The sequence below is a fragment of the Triticum aestivum genome, chromosome 7B (assembly GCF_018294505.1).
Source record: "Triticum aestivum cultivar Chinese Spring chromosome 7B, IWGSC CS RefSeq v2.1, whole genome shotgun sequence".
In the NCBI taxonomy this organism is placed as follows: Eukaryota; Viridiplantae; Streptophyta; class Magnoliopsida; order Poales; family Poaceae; genus Triticum; species Triticum aestivum.
The window spans coordinates 102,097,544-102,110,482 of NC_057813.1; the positions used below are offsets into that span (position 1 = coordinate 102,097,544).

Below are 12,939 nucleotides of genomic sequence, written 5' to 3' on the forward strand. Positions count from 1 at the left end.
AATAAACCTAACCGGCACTTTTCGTGTATAATGATTTGGAGCTAAGTTTGAACGCGTGTCATGTGATCATGTCATCCACAAAAACAAGACTTGAGCGCGGGTTGACAACTACCTCACCACTTATTTCCTTAAAAAAAGAGTCAATTACACCACAGGTGTCTGAACTTGGCGAGAAAAATCAGTTTGGTGCTAAAACTTGCAGCATACATTGAACCGGTGACAGAACTTGGCTTGGGTGTGCATCTACGGTGCTAATCACGCTTGTATACGTACAGGCTGTTGATGTGGCGAGCCAGCATGGCACGGGGCCCACCTGTCAGTGACTGGGAGACGCATACGAGGGCGTTGGCCTGTTTTTCTTTTTGCAAAAACGCCCTAAATTTCATTTTTCTCACAAAAAGCCCCTCAAAAGTTTCGTTAAAAATTTAAAACAACACTTTATATCTGTATATAACCATTGGGCTGTATCCGTCAGGATACATTACACGGAGGAAATTAATATGAAAAATAACATGCCAGGGAGGTTCGAACGGACGAACAATGGCTCACTGGCCGACCAGACTAGTCACCAGACCGTGAATAATTTGCTGTCGAAATTGGATAGCTAGTTCTAGTGAACTATAGGCAAGCGCGCACATAAGGCTTAAATGGCGGCTGTCACCGCGCCTTATTTTTTTAATGTTATTATCTTTTCTTAGAATTATGTTGTATTGTTCCTAAAAAATATAAAAAATAGAACTATGTTGTATTATGTAAATTATAAATAATTTAAATACACAGGAAATACATTATTTAATATAATTTTCATGTACTTTATGAAATATCTTACTTTAAATAATGTTCATATAATTCTAATAAATGTTCTTATTTAAAAGAATATTTGTGTAATTCTATAAATACACACACTAATTTAAAAATGTTTATATACATAAAGTAATATTTATGTTTTTAATAATATATATTAATTATAATATTCATTCATCTATTCATGTATTTTAAGGCTATAAACATATATTAATTTTGAGCGAAAATTATCATTTCAAATATTTTTTTTGTGTAATCTTAAAAATGTTAATGTATTATTTGAATATATAAACATATACAACTAAAACTATAAATATTAATTATAATATTATTTTTCAATTTAAAAACTAACATGTGAAGAATGGGCTGTGGTAACTGCAGCGGTGCAGCCTAAGCCCCATCTACAGTTTCTCAAGAAAAAAACAAGCCCCATGTGCTTGTCTGCTCATCAGGGTAAGATACATACTGGGAGCACCCCAGCCTCCTCAGAGATTAGTGATTCCTGGCCGTCGGATCCCGTCCTTGATGCGTTTTCGTCCGTTCGATCACGAGATGGAAAGATACGGGCCGTCGGATCGAGTCGACCTACTGTGGATCGAAACAGTATCCCTCGAATCAGGGTAAGATACATGCTGGGAGCACCCCAGCCTCCTCAGAGATTAGTGATTCCTGGCCGTCGGATCCCGTCCTTGATGCGTTTTCGTCTGTTCGATCGCGAGATGGAAGGATACGGGCCGTCGGATTGAGTCGACCTACTGTGGATCGAAACAGTATCCCTCGAACGGTAAATATCTTCTGCCACCGCGTGTTATTCGTGTGCCCCGCCGAGGGCATATGCGGTATTTCGCCTTGTTGGAAAACGGTCCACCAGCCAGGGCGTGAGATGCGAGAGCGAGGAAGCGAGCGCTGGAACTCTCCTCCCCCTCCTGCCCGCTCCTCTCTTCCCCGCTCGCTCCTCTCTTCCCACGAAACCCTAGCCGCTCAGCTCACGCCGCGGTCCCCATCCGCTTCTTCTGCTCGTGCTGGGGTCGCCATCGAGGGCCTGCCGCTCGGGCCGGGGTCGCACGCGCCGCCGCTTCCCCGTCCTGCTCGCGCATCACGCCTCGGGAGGAGAGGAAGCCCAGGCTGCTGTTCCCGACGGAGCGCGCCGTCGCGCGGGAGGAGGCCAGGCGGAGCGCGCCGTCACGCGGGGAAGCGGCTCATCCTCGGCGGCGAGCGAGTGCCGGATCTGGTGCCTAGCGCCGGCATCTCACGTGTGACCAAGTCGCCGCCGGGGGGGCTACGGCGGCCGGTCGGAGGCCGAGTTCGCCTGGGCGACCAAGTTGCTGTCGGGGAGCACAAAGTGCCTCCTTTAAGCACCGTTGCAGAGACGAGGAGGACCTCAAGGTGAGCCCCGTCAATGTTTGCTTGCTTGCTGTTCAATGCTGACGTACTGCACTTACACGATACAGTTCCTTTGAGATAAACTGATTGATAGTTCATGGTTCTAACGTACCTGGGCCAGGCTCTTCTGATGGCGTCGCTCTTGTGTCCTGTAAATCCATAGTTATCTAGCCCAGTCTACAAATCCGTAGTTGATGTGCCTCTTGTGTCCTGTAACTTATGAAACAGCAGAAACATATTAATTTTGAATAAAAGCAAGTTAGGAATAAGAGATTGTTGCATCAAAGAGCAGTAGCACCTCCTTGTCATTGTCAATACCTGTTGATATTGTGGTGTATCATGATCAACTACACTGCAAACATTTGCAAATATTACTCTTGGGATCACTGTATATTTTACTCCATTTAGTCATACATCTTCCATTTATTTGTTTACACATGTTTGACAATTAACAATCTCCATGATATCAAGATCTGCACCTCTTCCTGATTTAGATTCAGTTTAGCTATTTACCATGGTTCAACATATTCATCTTATGGATCAAAAACTTCTATTTTGTGGTGAGAGGTAGGAGTTCAAGATGAAGGATGAGATTTCTGTTTGATGTCGGGATATGGCAGGACAATACATTGCATAGTTATCTGCTTACAAAAAAAATTTCTTTTGGAAGAACAATGTGCTCATTGATGCTATTTAGTCTGTACTAATTTTTTCTGCATGGTGTTTTGAAGGAGTAGTATATTGAACCGTAATTAGCACCACCGGATAATTCTCATGAGTCCTTACCAGTTAACATGTCTATGTTATACTCATCCTGCTGCTTGTTTATATATGTGACGATTTAACTCGATCTTTTTGCCTCTGTATTCTTATCATACTTTCAATTTCACATTTTTAATTGTTTACTGTTTCCAAAGTTTCTGGAGAATGGCAGCTACTAATTGCTAAGTGACTGTATATGATGTGCTCTTTAGTGTATGTCATCAGAACAACTAAATTTTCAGAATGCAATATACTTCTAATAGGTAGTGCAGTTTTTTAGATGAGCAATCAGCGCCGCGCCGCAATGCAGTGCAAAAGTCAGTCTTGAAATTTCATTGCAAAATCCACCACAAATAATCTTTCTATATAAATTATCTATCCAGGTCAGGCACATCTTATAAGTAGGTCACTTCCACTGGACTGGATCTTTATGTTAACAAGCAGCTAGACCCAAGGTACTAATGTCCAATCGCTTGATCATTTTGATATTTAATCTCTCAAGAGTTCTTTTTGTAGTTTATTATTCTTCAAGTTCCACTTTCATTTTACTCAGTCGTGTCCAAATGCTTTTTCTATAAATCATTCTAAAACAAGGTGTGTTGCTGCTATGCTCTGATGTATGCTTACGTGGTTCTTGCTTGTTATTTGTCCAGCGTGTGTGTATGATGCTGTTGGGTTGTTGACATGGCGCGTGGTCCGGTTGCGACTCATGCTCAAGCCACGGTTGAGCCTGGCGTTGGGTTGGTAGGTGGTCGTGGCCGTGGCCGTGGGCGGTCTGCTGGTCGTCGTGGACGAGCCACTGGTCGTGGAGGTTCTAATATAGGGCGTGCCCCTGTTTCTGATCATGTCGCTGCTTGCCGGGTTCCTGCCGCTGGAGATGAGCCTCTTGACAGGCGTAGGGGTGTGAGTCGGCGGGTGCCTGCTGCTGGAGCTGAGCCCATCGCTAGGCGTGGGCGTGGCGCCCGGCAGATGCTGCCTGCTGCTGGGCGTGGCGCCATACCTCGGTCAAGTGGTAGGGGTGTTCGTGGCCGTGTCCCTGGTCGTGGTGCTGATTCTGGGCATGCAGCCGCTGCTGTACATGTGTCTGCCCCTGGTCGTTCTGCTGGTCCTGGGTACGCCGCCGCTCCTAGGCGTGTGTTGGTCCCTGGTATTGCTAGACGTTACGTGCCACGCCAGCCTGTTGGGGGTCCGCCTCGAAGCCGTACAAGTACGTGTGTATCCATTGTTCTTTTGTATTTTGTCTCCTAGGATATTCTGTTGGGGTTGATAATTATTTCTTACTGTGTTGTTTGCGACGTGGTTAGGTGATGGTTGGTTTCCTTTTCTGAGCTCGACCGTGGCTGCGGTAAATCGCAGAAAACGAAAAATGTGCGTTGAGTTTCGGCGCGCTAGATACGAAGGTGGGTGAAAGTTCTTAGTTTGTTGTTGGTTGTTTTTGTTGGCTGTGTGATGTCTTACTTGGTTCTGCATGTCCTGTTAAGAACATGTCGTTGATGGGCCTTTGCCGAAGGATTGGCATGGTTTCTCGGTTTATGTCAGTGCGGAGGTGATCGGGGTAGACTGCAACAGACGGAAAAAACGGAAAGTGTCAATTAAATTGCGGCGTCCTGGATGCGAAGGTGCATGAGATTTCTTGGTTTGTTGTTAGTTGTTGCTGTTTGCCGTATGGTCTCTTAGTTGGTTTTACGTGCATTTTCAGAGATTGTTGTTCAAGGGCCTTTGCCAAAGGATTGGCAAGGTTTCTCAGTGAAGTTTGCCGAGTCCCTTAAAGGTACTTATTAACCAGGCCTTTGTTGTTTTGGTTATGTGATCATTGTCTTCCTTTTACCCTTGGTTTGTGTCTGATAGTTTTCTATTTTTGTGCCCGTTTAGCTTGCTATGCAGATAGGTCGTACTACGGCCCTCCGGATTTCTTGTGCCAATACTGTGGTGCCTCCTTTTGGTTTGCTGAGTGTTCAAAGTCCAGGTCATCCTGGACACAACGTAAGATGGTTTATAATCGCTGTTGTAAAGGCGCTAAGGTATATATTCCTCCCTTTAAGGATCCCCCGGCCTATCTCCAGGAGCTCCTTCGATTTGATGGTACTTCTCGTGCTAAAAAATTCATCCGGACTATACGTGAGTACAACTGTATGTTCGCTTTCACTTCGATGGGTGCTACTATTGAACGCTCGTTTGGTGGCAGCCGTGGACCTAAGATTTTTAAGATCAGTGGGCAAGTGTCTCATCGTATTGGTTCGTTGGTGCCTAGCGGTGATGATACCCCTAAGTTTGCTGAGTTGTATATACATGACCCAGCTAATGAGAGAGACATAGGATGAATGCCTTAAATCCAGATGACAAGCCTACTGGGGGTGTGGATGAGAGTATTGTGGTTGGTCTTAGAGACATGCTTAATGAGTTTAACCCATTGGTACAGACCTTTTGGGAGGCGAGTAAGATGATAGAGGATCGTGGTGATGAACCCATCGAGGATATCTCGATTCGTATTATTGCACCTTCGGAGGGCGATAGTCCACAATTTAGTTTGCCTACAACCACTGGGCTTGCTGCTTTAGTTGTCGGTGGTGGCTTCACGTTAGAGGCATCTTCTCGGGATATTGTTGTTTGTAGTCGTTTCGACGGTTTGCAGCAGATATCTTCTCTGAACACTGCATTCATGCCTCTGCAATACCCGTTGCTTTTCCCTTATGGAGAGAGAGGGTTCCAGGTGGATGTTCCTCACTTGATTGTTCCTGAAGAAGAAGATGATGACGGACCTATTGATCCTAATCTTGCACCTGGAAGTCCGACCGTTGAGGCGTCCTCTTCATACCCTTCTGGGGGTGGTGATGCTTCCACAAATAGTCGGAATAGGATGACCATGCAGGATTACTATCGTTTTATGTGCCATTACAAGGGTGATCAGCCCAATCCATATATATGTTATGGTCTCCTCTCCTCTCAGTCAGTTGTTGATGCACGTGCGTGCATCGACGAAAGTAGACTATGGTATATCATAAGAAATCAGGACATGCTTAGATCAGAGCACATGCAGGGTATTACTGATGCGGTAGGTGATGGGTGTGTTGATGGTGATGCTCTTGGGAAGAGGACCATTGTACCTTCCAGTCACATAGGCGGTCGTCGTTACTTCCATGAAAATTTCCATGATGGCCTTGCCGTTTGTCGGGTGCACGGTGCGCCTGACATATTTACCACTTTCACTTGCAATCCCAAGTGGCCTGAGATCACAAGTGCATTGGAACCAGGTCAGACGCCTTCTGATAGGGCGGATATTGTTGTTAGGGTCTATCACATGAAGCTCACCGAGTACTTGGACGATATTAAGTCAGGCCGGGCTTTTGGCCCCATTACAGCTGGTATTGTGAATGTTGTGCTCTATGTGTGGTTGTTTTTTTAATGATGTTTTACTTCTGTTGGCTGGTCTGTCTAATTCAGCTTTTATGTCCTTTTTTCAGTGTTGTATACCGTTGAGTTCCAGAAGCGGGGACTGCCTCACGCGCATATACTTGTCTGGCGGAGAGGGGGCAACGGTGAGATTGGTGTTGAAAATATCAATTCATTAATATCTGCTGAAATACCTGATGCATTGCTTGATCCTCTAGGATATGCTTTAGTTTCTGAGTTTATGATGCACGGTCCGTGTGGTGAAATGAACGATAAATGTGTCTGCATGAAAAAGGGTGTTTGTTCTAAATATTTCCCAAAAGATTTTAGAGATACCACTGTCATTGATGATAATGGGTTTGCCTTATATCGACGTCGTGACGACGGTCGAAGGGTCTATAAAAATGGTCATTACCTTGACAATAGGCATGTTGTTCCTTATAATATGGCAATGCTCAAGAAATTTCAGGGACATATAAATGTAGAGTGGTGTAATAAGACACAGGTGATGAAATATCTCTTTAAGTATGTCACCAAAGGTGCTGGCTACTCTAAGGTCATGTTAGAAAGGCTAAAAAAATTGACTAAATCTGGTTGTCATACAGTAGATGAGGTTCAGGAGTATCTGATATGTCGGTATATATGTGAGTATGATGCATTATGGCGCATATTTGGGTTTGAAATACACTTTAAAATGCCGTCCGTTCAAAGGCTGACCGTTCATATGCCTGGCATGAATACTGTCTACTATCGTGCTGGTGCTGACCTCACGAAAATTGTTGATTCTGACTTCTTGCGAAAGACTATGCTTACCGAATGGTTTGTTGCGAATGAGATGTTCGAAGATGCTCGTTCATTAACTTATTGCGATTTTCCAACTGCTTGGACCTGGGACGCTAAAAGTAGGTCATGGCATCCAAGGGGTGGGGGTGAAAAGATTGGCCGCGTGTATTATGTACATCCTTTGAGTGGTGAGTTGTATTACTTGCGCATGCTTTTGATGATTGTTAAGGGGGCTAGGTCTTTCGAAGATCTCCGAACATATGATGGTCGTCTTTATCACACCTTTAAAGAGAGGCTTGTGCCGCGCGCGGTTTGTTAGGAGATGATAACGAGTGGTACATAGCGTTTGATGAAGCGGTTGTTTGGGGGTTTGGGCATCGACTTAGACAGCTATTTGTGACTATGCTCATGCATTGTTCTATCAAGGATGAGATGGGGTTCTTTGAACGTTACTGCGCTAGCATGTACGATGATATCCAACATGGGTTGCGTCGTGCCCTAGGTAATCTAAACTATGTTGTTCCTCCTGAAAAATTGAGAAATATGCTTCTTGATGAGTTGGCTGACATTTTCTTGAAACGTGATTCTGATATAAGAAGTTTTAACTTGCCGTCTCGCTCTGGCGAAGGTGAGCAGTCTGATGATAATCGTCTAATTCGTGAGGAACTGTCTTATGATGCATGTGCTCTGTCTAAACAGTCCTTGGTTATGTTTGATAGTTTAAATGAGGACCAATTGGTTGCTTATAAGACGATTGTAGAGTGTGTGCAGGCGGGGAGACCGGGCTTTTTTTTGTCTCTGGATATGGTGGTACTGGGAAGACATACCTGTGGAGTGCAATATGTGCTTTCCTTAGGGGCGAGAGGAAGATAGTGCTTACTGTTGCGTCGTCGGGCATTGCGTCGCTGTTGTTGCCTGGTGGGAGGACTGCTCATTCTCGCTTTAAGATACCTATTCTTCTTGAAGATAATACACAATGCGATATTAAAAGAGGCTCTAAGCTTTGTAAGTTGTTGATAGTATCCTCCCTTGTTATTTGGGACGAGGCGCTGATGACACACAGGAAATGCTTTGAGGCTGTAGATAGAACTTTGCGTGATGTCCTCTCTGTGGCTAATCCAGATCTTGATGATATTCCGTTCGGTGGAGTAGTGATGGTCTTGGGTGGTGACCTTAGACAAATCTTACCGGTCGTTGAGGGAGGTACTAGGCCTCAGATCATTGATGCGGCAATCACGAATTCTCCGCTATGGCATTCTGTTAAAAAATTGTCGCTTTCTATTAACATGCGCTTGGGTGTGCATGGTGCGGATACCCAGGCGCAAAAGGATGTTGCCTTATTTAGCAGATGGGTGCTAGATCTTGGGGAAGGGAAGTTGCCTGTCACAAGGCGAGGCGATGAGGTCGAGGCTTCTTGGATACAGATACCGGACGACCTCATGGTTTGTACGTCTAGTGATCCAATAGCTGCTATTGTTTCTTCTGTCTATGGTGATTTTTTTCATAACTACCTGAACTCTGGTTACTTGCAAGAGAGAGCCATTTTAGCCCCTACCAATGACCATGCTGAGGATATTAATGATCACATTCTTGCATTGGTTCCTACTGATAGCAGAGACTATTTGAGTGCTGATTCTATTGATGATTCTTCGGATTCTGTTAGGGACAAAGATGTTTACTATCCAGTCGAGTACCTAAATGCAACTAAAATTATAAATTTCCCAAATCATAGGCTGACTCTTAAGGTTGGTGTTCCGGTTATGCTTCTTAGAAACCTGAGCCAGGCAAATGGTTTGTGTAATGGTACACGACTAATTGTAAAAGAATTAGGTGATCGGCTTATCGAAGCTGTCATTATGACTGGCTCACATGTGGGTGATACTGTTTATATCCCAGGATTGAATTATTGGCAAAGAAGGGAAATGCACCCTTTGTGCTTAGACGTCGCCAGTTTCCTGTTCGTGTGTGCTATGCCATGACAATTAATAAGAGCCAGGGACAGACCCTGTCTGCTGTTGGTATATATCTTAAGGGTCCTGTTTTTACACACGGGCAGCTGTATGTGGCAGTGTCTCGTGTTACGTCGAGGGCTTCTTTGAAAATCCTTATATTAGATGCTGATGGCAAATGCGGCTCTGAGACCAAGAACATTGTTTTTCCTGAGGTCTTCCGTGCCGCGGGGATGACTTAGGTTTGTGTATGATGGTAGTCTTCATTTTGGTAGTTTTTGGCATGCTTTTGTGAGTTGGATGCTATTTTGGGTGGTGTCATATAGTGTTGGCTGAATAAATATGTCGTCCCATGCGATGGGGGTGATATTTTGAATGTTCGCGTGTACTGGGATTGGCTTTATATATTTTGCGGTTTGGTTTATGTCATAGAGAGTACTGAGTTTAATGGTGAAGTTGCGTTTTGGTGCTGATACTTTTGTTGTAGATGGCGATGACTGATCTGCAGGCTCTTGTTATGGGGAACAAGAACCTGACCATCTGTGTGTATGTTTCGCGTCTGTAGCAGCATTGTGGATCCACTGATAATGGTCCTACCAAACACACTGACATGGTCCTTTTGGATGTGCAGGTACATGGCTTCTCTAGACCCCCTGCCCTATGTCGTTTGTAATTTTCTCCTGCCTTTGCTTCTTGGTAATTGATGTTTGTTGTTTATTGGCAGGTCTAACATATATGCTGAGATTGGTGAGAAGCTTGTGCCTAAGTTTAATTGAGACAACCACATCCATGTTGTTTCTTGGCATGGGCAACCACATCTATGCTAATATTGGTGAGAAGCACGTGCTAATACCCTTTTTGTGACTTGCATTGATATATTGATATTTTTCTTAATTGACCCCACCAAAACATATCTCAATGCAGCTATTCTCTAATCTAAACATGGATGACTTCCAACAGCCTCTTAGTTTTCATGCATTTAGCAAGAGAATGCTACTTTGTTACTTGGTTTGATAAAATAACTACAACAAAGATATATAGATCTCGTGTCTTACTCAATGTGTTCTATAATGATGAAAGCCTCTTTTATTTGCTAGGCTCCTGAGCTCCTCTATAGGTCTCTTGCTGTGAAGCTTGTGGTTGGCATGACTTTCAAGGTCTGATATCCTCTAGCATGCAACCATTTTTGGAGGGACTCAAGTTTGAACTGACTGATTTCTTCCAGTATTCAATTCTTGTGAGGGTGGAGTTGGAGAAGGTGGGGCGTCAGAGCAGAGCCAGTTGCAGCATCCACGACCTCCTTGGGCATGGCCAATCCTGCCAGATTGACCAGGTTGTAGGGTTTGGTCAGCAGTGTGTGTGGCCAGTGGTTGGAGCACACTGAATTCGAGGAACAATGCCGTCGTCGACCATGTATTCAGGTAGTTCCTGATTTTCTCTCCTGTTGTGGTGGTCCTATAGGTTACTATTTACATGATGCATTGGTCGCAGTTGGTGTCGTGCTTACGTGTCTGCTATAATGCCTATGCTGCAACATGACATGTGTTAATGTAGTGTTTATTAAAGTTTGGTCAGCATGCTAAATAAGTCCAATGTCCATATGTTTATGTTTCTATACCTTATGTGATTAAACATGGGGTTTATCAGTGTGTAACAGATCCTGAGAGTTTTGTCAGGATAGGGAGAGACACTGAGGCAAAAGGCAAATGTACATGCTCCTTATTACTTATCATAAACATTTTCCCGTGAGTTCTTTTTTATTGTTTCTCATCTGAAATTGGATTCATAATGCCATTGTTACATCTCATTTTGTAATAGTTATCTTTTGATATTATGTTTTGCTTAATTAAATGTCATGTATGCATTTAAAGTTTTCAACTTTATTCATGTTCTTGTGTTCTGCTTATACTTTCCCAGGATAACAAGATGGTTTCTAGCAAACAATTATCAGGAACTTCAGCTAGGTATGAGGCACAATAAAGGTGGCAATAAGATGTGCGGGCAATTATCTTTGTTTTCGTGACCATGCTGATGAGGGTGGAGCTGCCATTGAGGCACATTTGGCCTCCGAGGTATCAAACCCTCCAACCTCCATTTTCTTTAGGATGGTCCCGAGCCCATCTCACCTTGGTCTTCTCCCATGGATTCGATTGTGTGCATGGATGAGGAAAGAGTCATTGCAAGAGGTGTTGGTGGAGAGGGAGGTTGAGTGGACGATCGACATACACGGCGTCATCTATAACTGCCTCTATGGCTTCCTCGGCCTCCATGTCAGCCTCCCTGCTTCACTACCGCAAAAGGGTATAACTCCAGTTCTCATTCTTATACATAGTTCTTACAATATAGATCGATGATATATGATGCTTCCATGGTAAGATAAAGGAATGACTGATGCTATTTCCTGGCCTATGGTTGTTGACTTACTATTTTTTATTGCCATGGTCTGATTCAGATGGATGCGGGGGTCTTTTAATTTGCATCTGATCGAGATGCTTTGTTCCTGATTCATATTTGTTTGTCCATGATCTTCAGGTTTGAAGCGTTGAGTGGTGATGGCCCTGCCCCTGGCCAATATCGATGCTCATAGGAGTGATCTTTGGCTATGGAGGCGTAGCTTCGGATGGTCTACAACAGTGTCTGGTTTCTCTGGTGGCTCTGATTATGTCATGTCATGTTGGTTGGCATACATTTATTTCTGTATTTGGCACTTTTGGTTGGCTGATGTTGTTATGTTGTCCACGGAAACACAATACTTACGTTGGTGTCTATGATAGACTTTTGTTGTTCTACTGCCTGCACCCTGTTCGTTTAGAAGATGAAGGGGATGGATGCAAACTTATGTATGCAATGCAGGATGATCATGGTAGCTTATGTAATTGTCGCTGGTCTTCTGTATGAACGGTTTGCTTCGATATTTTCGTGTTATTTTCTCCCCTGATGCACTACTGAATGCTTCCTCTATATGCACAAATGACCTGGCCTAATTATTGTGATCCTATGTACTCCTAATCCTATTCTATCATGCCACATTTCCTGTAATACATCAAGTATCTATCCTTTGTGTCTACATAACCTGGATTGTTGCTTGCTGTTGCTACATATTTGATATGAAATGCCTATAACCCTTTGGTCAGCGGCCCATCAGAATTGACAGCCATCATAACTATCTAAATATTCCTCTGGCACCTCATAGGTATCATGCTATGTTGTATTTTGCTTTGTTAGCGGGTTGGGTATGGCTGCACCTGGTGGGGGTGCGGCAAGCTGCACTTATTTATTGTTTTGAACAATTCATGAGGTCAAATATCCGATGAATTACTTTCAGCGTCGAACATTGCACTACTATATTGTTTTGGATTTTGTGGCTCAAAACAGCTATATAAGAGGTTTGATCATTGAGCTTTTTTTTTATTAATTCATTGATACATTTCCATCTTGATATAGTCTTTGCATTTTCATCCTTAATAGACACACACACACACAAGGGGGTTGGGTTTCGGCAAGTAGCACCTTTTTGATTAAGTTGTCCTGTTACATGTGCTAAACTTGCTTTCCTACTAATGCAACATGCGGTTTGATCTCCGCTACTTGGCCATATCGATTGGACTGGCACCTGGTCTCTGCTACTTGGCCATATCGATTGGACCGGCACCCTCGCGCCAAGGCGCGTTGCCGTTCTAGTAGGATATTATGGCTAGCCTGCCAGTGTTGTTGGTTTGAGCTGGCTGGTTTGACCCATGGCTGACAAAAAAAATTGTATTAACTTCCTCTTCATACTGTTTCCTGACATGTGGGCCTCAAGGGTCATAGAGACAAAATTACGTTTCTGAGCTTTTCTTAGAAAAGAAAAAAACAAGGGGTCTTTTAT

At 43.8% G+C, this 12,939-nt stretch overlaps 1 protein-coding gene across 11 annotated transcripts; it reads left to right on the forward strand.

Moving 5' to 3' along the window:
• Positions 1 to 1,695: 1,695 nt before the first annotated feature.
• LOC123161593 (5E5 antigen) lies at positions 1,696 to 12,013 on the forward strand. 11 transcript variants are annotated; one of them, XM_044579408.1, is made up of 15 exons: positions 1,696 to 2,190; positions 3,333 to 3,404; positions 3,603 to 4,156; positions 4,254 to 4,349; positions 4,431 to 4,568; positions 4,649 to 4,720; positions 4,822 to 4,970; positions 6,201 to 6,311; positions 6,411 to 6,485; positions 9,559 to 9,702; positions 9,796 to 9,903; positions 10,169 to 10,228; positions 10,297 to 10,492; positions 10,989 to 11,372; positions 11,604 to 12,013. In XM_044579408.1, the coding sequence occupies exons 3-8, from the start codon at positions 3,634 to 3,636 to the stop codon at positions 6,249 to 6,251; spliced, it is 1,029 nt and encodes a 342-aa protein (XP_044435343.1). In that variant the 5' UTR covers positions 1,696 to 2,190; positions 3,333 to 3,404; positions 3,603 to 3,633; the 3' UTR covers positions 6,252 to 6,311; positions 6,411 to 6,485; positions 9,559 to 9,702; positions 9,796 to 9,903; positions 10,169 to 10,228; positions 10,297 to 10,492; positions 10,989 to 11,372; positions 11,604 to 12,013. The 11 variants fall into 11 exon arrangements, with proteins under 11 accessions (XP_044435343.1, XP_044435342.1, XP_044435338.1 ...); XM_044579407.1 differs by having other exon boundaries at positions 6,201 to 6,485; XM_044579403.1 differs by lacking the exon at positions 6,201 to 6,311.
• Positions 12,014 to 12,939: the final 926 nt, after the last annotated feature.

Coding starts and splice junctions, on each gene's coding strand:
- LOC123161593 (XM_044579398.1), top strand. CDS start 5,267: ATGAATGCCTTAAATCCAGATGACAAGCCTACTGGGGGTGTGGATGAG. Junction 6,312..6,410: donor TTTTGGCCCCATTACAGCTG/GTATTGTGAATG, acceptor TCCTTTTTTCAG/TGTTGTATACCGTTGAGTTC.